The sequence below is a fragment of the Xenopus laevis genome, chromosome 5L, assembly GCF_017654675.1.
Source record: "Xenopus laevis strain J_2021 chromosome 5L, Xenopus_laevis_v10.1, whole genome shotgun sequence".
NCBI classification, from domain to species: Eukaryota; Metazoa; Chordata; class Amphibia; order Anura; family Pipidae; genus Xenopus; species Xenopus laevis.
Genome location: NC_054379.1, coordinates 24,987,835 through 24,995,110, shown reverse-complemented (window position 1 = coordinate 24,995,110; position 7,276 = coordinate 24,987,835). Strand labels below are relative to the sequence as shown.

The following is a 7,276-nucleotide window of genomic DNA, read 5'->3' as shown; positions in this document are numbered from 1 at the left end:
CCGCAACCTACCAACCACTATCAAACAGGAAGTAATGTTGCTGCAAACCGGAAGTTACAGCTGGGACAAATACATTTTGTAAAACGTTAAAAGGAGTAAAATATAGACAATAGTAGAACATTAGAAATTTAGATTAGACCTGCAGACCTGCATCTATACCTGCACCTGAAAATCCTCCCCTCATTCTGCAGGATGCCCGCTTTTTTTTGCAGGTAACCCGCTGCAGGATTCTGGTGCATGTGACTGTCAGATCTTGCGTAGGGTAAAATTAATTGCTCGCCCCATAGTGCGGGTTGACTCCATATATAAAAAAGACAATACACCCAGCTAATTTGACTGCATCAGTGAACAGTCAGATTATTAGTGTGACAGGTGCATAGCAGGACAAGGTATGATCATAAAGTTTCCCATTGACAAGTGGCGTAACTAGATAATATTTTTATTATTTAATTATTTTTCAGGTCCCCAAAATGTCTAGAGATTGAACTGTATTATAAATATTTATTGAAATTGTATGTTAATTAGGGCCTCACGGGCCCCTTTACCTCCTGGGCCCCCCTGCAGCCGCAGGGTCTGCTTCCTCTGTAGTTACGCCCCTGCCTTTGACTATTGGGGTGGAGGGTTATATTTGCAGTATTGTATGTGTAACCAACCTTTGGGGCAACAAAAGGCTGCAAATCAGTACCCCATGGGTACTGGCAAATACTCAAGAGTTTGGCGTACCTTCCTTAGAGTAGACAAACACATCTTGGCTTTCTGTCAATCTCAATACAGAAAAACCCAATGAAACAACTATCCCGAAATAGTCTCAAGTATTTCCCTATTTAGATGAGGGGGACTTGGACCTGGAAAGACACCAAATACCTGAAATGGAAAAACAAAAAAGCTCATTATATAAATAAATAAGGGACAGTAATGAAATAGAGAAAGTACAGAGAAAAGTAACTAAGCTGATAAAGGGAATGGAAGGTTATGGGGAAAGACTGACCAGCCAAGTTAGGATTGGTTACACTGGGAAAGAGGTAGTTAAGGGGGATATGATCACTATATATAAATATATATGGGGCAGTAATGAAAAAGAGAAAGTACAGACAAGAACAACTAAGCTGATAAAGGGAATGGAAGGGCTCAGTTATGAGGAAAGGCTGGCCAGGTTGGGATTGGTTACACTGGAGAAGAGGCAGTTAAGGGGGATATGATCACTATATATAAATATAAAAGGGACAGTAATGAAATAGGGAAAGTACAGAGAAGAACAACTAAACTGATAAAGGGAATGGAAGGCGTTAGTTATGGGGAAAGACTGGACAGGTTGGGATTGGTTACACTGGAGAAGAGGCAGATAAATATATAAGGGAACAATATATATACAATGGGGGACTCTGTTAAGAAGAATTAGATCATTCTTTCAAGAGGCAAGTCCTATATATAATCGTGTGCATGAAGATTGAGCAGTGACATGTGGGAGCCATATAATAATGTAGCTCTTATTACAGCATATGGTGAATATATTTTTCTGGTGTAAAGACTTGGGCTATTATTACTATGTGTTATTTCTCGCAGTATTAGTGGAGCCTGTCGGTGCCACTAGGCCGCCATGTAACTGCTCCTTTATGTGAGAGCCGTTGGGCGTTCACCTCCCCTCTCTGCGCTGCACTTTGTGCCTATGGCAGCAGCTCCCACTGGAGGGAAGTGATGGGCAGCGGCTCAGCCTATTTATCTCTCGCTACTCTCTCATCCCGACTGATCTCACAGGGGGCGGGCGCTAGACTGCTCTTCTAGCAGCACAATTGGCTGGCTGTCATTCTGAGTGAATCAGTGCTTGGCTCCGCCCCCAGATTCCTCGCCTTCTCTCTCCCTCAGTCTTCCACCCCCTCCGTCTCCCTCATCCTTATTCTCTGTGAAGGGACGTGCGATCTCCTGGCATCTCCGGGAGTCTCAGTAGCCGGACGATGTGCATGGCTTGCTGCTGGCTGTCCCTTCCTACTGGCTCTGCTGTGAGTGCTCCCGGCCCGCTGCCCTCAGGCTGCCATTGAAGAGAGGACAGAGCAGAAGAACCAAAACCCCTTGTTTCTGATCTCAGGGGACAGGTAATGTCAGTTTTACACATCACACAGCTTTCTATCTACCCCCAGTTTTACTCATGTCTCCCTAATTCCCTGCCCGACCCCTGTCTGACTCTGACACCCTGTTGCCCATTGACATCCCAGAAATGCAAAACAGCTCAAAGCTTTTCCTTTCTTCCCTCCAGTGTCAGTCTGTCCCTCTCACTGTATCACTGTCAGTCTGTCCCTCTCGCTGTATCACTGTCAGTCTGTCCCTCTCGCTGTATCACTGTCAGTCTGTCCCTCTCACTGTATCACTGTCAGTCTGTCCCTCTCACTGTATCACTGTCAGTCTGTCCCTCTCACTGTATCACTGTCAGTCTGTCCCTCTCACTGTATCACTGTCAGTCTGTCCCTCTCGCTGTATCACTGTCAGTCTGTCCCTCTCGCTGTATCACTGTCAGTCTGTCCCTCTCGCTGTATCCCTGTCAGTCTGTCCCTCTCGCTGTATCACTGTCAGTCTGTCCCTCTCGCTGTATCACTGTCAGTCTGTCCCTCTCGCTGTATCACTGTCAGTCTGTCCCTCTCGCTGTATCACTGTCAGTCTGTCCCTCTCGCTGTATCACTGTCAGTCTGTCCCTCTCGCTGTATCACTGTCAGTCTGTCCCTCTCGCTGTATCACTGTCAGTCTGTCCCTCTCGCTGTATCACAGTCAGTCTGTCCCTCTCGCTGTATCACTGTCAGTCTGTCCCTCTCACTTTATCACAGTCAGTCTGCCCCTCTCGCTGATTATCACAGTCAGTCTGTCCCTCTCGCTGTATCACAGTCAGTCTGTCCCTCTCGCTGTATCACTGTCAGTCTGTCCCTCTCACTGCATCACTGTCAGTCTGTCCCTCTCACTGCATCACTGTCAGTCTGTCCCTCTCACTGTATCACTGTCAGTCTGTCCCTCTCGCTGTATCACTGTCAGTCTGTCCCTCTCGCTGTATCACTGTCAGTCTGTCCCTCTCGCTGTATCACTGTCAGTCTGTCCCTCTCGCTGTATCACTGGCAGTCTGTCCCTCTCGCTGTATCACAGTCAGTCTGTCCCTCTCGCTGTATCACTGTCAGTCTGTCCCTCTCACTTTATCACAGTCAGTCTGCCCCTCTCGCTGATTATCACAGTCAGTCTGTCCCTCTCGCTGTATCACAGTCAGTCTGTCCCTCTCGCTGTATCACTGTCAGTCTGTCCCTCTCACTGCATCACTGTCAGTCTGTCCCTCTCACTGCATCACTGTCAGTCTGTCCCTCTCACTGTATCACTGTCAGTCTGTCCCTCTCGCTGTATCACTGTCAGTCTGTCCCTCTCGCTGTATCACTGTCAGTCTGTCCCTCTCGCTGTATCACTGTCAGTCTGTCCCTCTCGCTGTATCACTGGCAGTCTGTCCCTCTCGCTGTATCACAGTCAGTCTGTCCCTCTCGCTGTATCACTGTCAGTCTGTCCCTCTCACTTTATCACAGTCAGTCTGCCCCTCTCGCTGATTATCACAGTCAGTCTGTCCCTCTCGCTGTATCACAGTCAGTCTGTCCCTCTCAATGTATCACTGTCAGTCTGTCCCTCTCACTGTATTCTTGTCTGTGTGTCCCTGTTACTTTATTCCTGTCAGTCTGACCCTGTCAGTTTGTCCCATTGATAGTTTTCCTGCCATAGTGCAATCTTGCGTGTTTCATACATGTATCAGTTTCTGTATAAATGGGATTACATGTGTTTTGTTGTAGTCATCCACTCACAGCTTCCATCATTTATTTCAATACTTCTCCTCCCTGTCTCCTTTTTCTACACAGTGCAACTGTACAGTTCTGCCTATGCCAGTAGCACTTTATAAATACAATTATACATAAATTTACGCCTACACACATTCATGCATAAATACATACAATATACAAATACAAATACAAATACATACAAATACATACATACAGGGCCACTCCTGCCTTGAGACAAGGTAAGAGCCTCACCTCAGATGGCAGTGAGTGTTGCTAAGAGCAGAATTTCCATTTTTAAAAAAGGAAAATTCAGCTCTTCTATTGCAGAAAGCCCAACAGCTGCAGGTAAGTGCAGAGCAAATAAGGTGGGTGACATCGGGGGGTAACATCGGGCTGCTGTTTCAGACAGCAGCGACCCCAGAAACAGCACTGCATACATACACACACACATATATGCAGGAAAACATACATACACACATGTATGCAGAATAACATACATAAATACATATATGCATACACAAATACATACATACACACACACATGCAAAAGTTCATGCATGCAGAAAAACTCACAGCAGGCATACATACATACATAAATGCAGGAAAACATACCCACATACATGCAGAAAAACATACATAAATTCACAAATACATACATACACAAATACGTGCAAAAATACATACATGCAGAAATACACACAACAGGAATATATACATAAACACAGAAATACATACATACATGCAGGAATACATACAAACACACATGCAAAATTACATACAGAAGGAATACATAAATGCAGAAATACATACATGCAGGGATACACACAGCAGCAATACATACATACCCACATACATGCATAAAAACATACATAAGTATAAATACATACATACATGCAAAAACACATAGATTCATGAATTCAGACAGACATGCAGAAATACACACAGCAGCAATACATACATACACACATCAATGCAGACATACAGAAATACATACATGATACAGGAAAACATAAAGTTGTACTGTTAGTCCTTCCCAGAATAATCCTTCTCTTTTTGCAGGTGTTTCACTCTAAGTGGTCAGTCAAGTCCATCTGACGGTGAGAGGTGGAGGACAACTTTCCCCTTTAACTCTCCATAACAGCACAATGAACGTATCAGGCAGTGGGATGAGCCCTGTCATTAGCATGACCCGAGCAGGAGGAGATCCAGGGCTCAGTGTAAATGTTGGACCTACTGATGTACAGATACAGGGAAGTGGAAACCCTCCCGTACCCATGAACCTGTTTGCTACTTGGGAGGTGGACAGGTGCTCTCCTAGTTGTGTGCCAAGGTAAGAGGCGACCTCTCGCTCTATACAGTCTGCACCGCCCGCTATAACACACATGTGCTTTATATAATAAAAGGGGCGATAGGTCTATTTAACTACAGCAGCCAATCTGCAGCCAGCATTTAGTGGGCACTTACTTTAAAGCAAACATCTTACTGGTTTCTAAGGGTAACTGCACCTGAGCAAACACTGAACCTTTCTTTATGTGTGGTGGTATATGGTCAAGTGCATTGTGGGTGAGTTTTCAGCAAAATAATGGGGTGCGACCGAGATGGATCAATGCTTGGGTAACATTGGTAGGGCCCTTTGCCCAGGTAACCAGTGGGCTAATAATTGTGGGTCACTAGAGGGAGGGCAATGCTAACGTAGCAATATGGGGCCCTATGAGTGGTGAGCAACAAGACTTTTATGCTGGGTACATCACTCATAGACACTTTAAGAAATTTACTTTTACCTTAGAAATTAATTTTGACCCTTAAAGGGGTTGTTCATCTTTGAGATAACGTTTAGTATGACGTAGAGAGGGATATTCTGAGATAATTTGCAATTGTCATACTTTTTTATTATGGAAGGTTTTTGAGTTATTTAGCTTTATATTCAGCAGCTCTTCAATTTGCATTCTAAGCAATCTGGTAACTAGGGCCCAAATTACCCTAGCAACCATGCATTGATTTGAATAAGAGACTGGAATACGAATAGGAGAGAGTCTGAATAGAAGGATCAGTAATAAAAAGTAGCAATAACAATGCATTTGTAGCCTTACAGAGCGTTTGTATTTTAGAAGGGGACAGCGACGCCCATTTGAATGTTGCAAAGTATCAGAAGATAAAGACAAATAACTATACAACTAAAAAAATAAATAAATAATGAAAACCGATTGAAAAGTTGCTTAGAATTGGTCGTTCTATAACATACTAAAAGTTACTTTAAAGGTGAACCACCCCTTTAAAGGAGAAGGAAAGTTTTCTTATACTTGGGGGTGCCAAATGTTAGGCACCCCAAGTGATTGTATTTACACCTGAAACCCTGGGCTGGTGCTCCTATCAGCAGAAAACTGCACCGGCCCAGGGTTCTTCCAGCGAGTACCACGGAGCGATCCTTTTCCATCTTCTTCTTTCTTCAAATACAACTCTACCTGCTACACTTACTTTTTTGTGGATGCAGCGTATCGTTATCCCACTGATCTTGTCTTATATTTGCAGCTGTGCTGAGCAAGAGTACAGAATAGTAACAGTATAGTAACAGTATAGTAACAGTATAGTTTATAAATCCCCCATCTGTAAGTGTGTCGTGTAAAACCCCTACACTCGTGTTCATTTTCCAAACCCTTTTTCCAGCTCCATTGTTTTTTCAATTGCTTTCCATCTTTTATTTTTTATCGTTTTCCCAAAATGTAAGTTTAAAGTTTAATGTTCACGTCTCTGGTGTCTCAGTCTGGCAGCTGAGTGATCCAGGAGCATCTGAACTGTTACAATTTGCTACATTTAGTTGATACATTTAGTTGATACATTTCTCAGCAGCATCTGGGGAATATTAGCAACTATTGTATCAATTCTAGCAGCTGCTTTAGAAGGTGTAAAATAGTGATGTGCAGGCCGGCTGGTGGGTTCGGCCCGACCTCGCATGCTCCTTTCCGACCTTCAAAATGCCGGCTTCCGAGTTGAGCTTTTATAGACACGCACCTCTTGCCCGGTCCCTTTTATGACATCATCGGCTGTGCGAGTCTATAAAAAAAACCGGAAGTCGGGCTCAGGCGGACGCAGGCGGACGCAGGTGGTGGGAGAGCAGGTTGGGAAAAGCCCGACCCGTACATCACTACTGTAAAATGAAAAAGTCTTTATCTCTGCTGAACTGTCTGAAAGTGTTTGAAGGTGAACAACCCCTTTAAAGGCACAAGTTGTTTAAATCTTTGAGGCTCTGGTATCAAATGCTATTTTTTTCCATTAAACTTAGAAAAAGTTGCATTAAAGGTAAAAACATAGTGACATTTTTGTGCCTCTTTAGTAAATAATCCATATTGGTTTAAAGGGGTGATTCACCTTTAGGTTAAAGGGATACTGTCATGGGGGGGAACATTTTTTCAAAATGAATCAGTTAATAGTTCTGCTCCAGCAGAATTCTGCACTGAAATCCAAACAGATTTTTTTATATTCAATTT

At 43.8% G+C, this 7,276-nt stretch overlaps 1 protein-coding gene across 2 annotated transcripts in view; it reads left to right on the top strand.

Moving 5' to 3' along the window:
* The first annotated feature begins 1,852 nt into the window (after positions 1-1,852).
* Positions 1,853-7,276, top strand: part of LOC108716564 (phosphofurin acidic cluster sorting protein 2) — a 45,029-nt gene continuing 39,605 nt past the window's right edge. For both annotated transcript variants that reach the window (XM_018262778.2, XM_018262777.2), the window contains exons 1-2: positions 1,853-2,090; positions 4,851-5,121. In XM_018262778.2, coding sequence (XP_018118267.1) covers positions 4,937-5,121 — 185 coding nt within the window. In that variant the 5' untranslated portion in view covers positions 1,853-2,090; positions 4,851-4,936. The remainder of the gene's footprint in view (positions 2,091-4,850; positions 5,122-7,276) is intronic.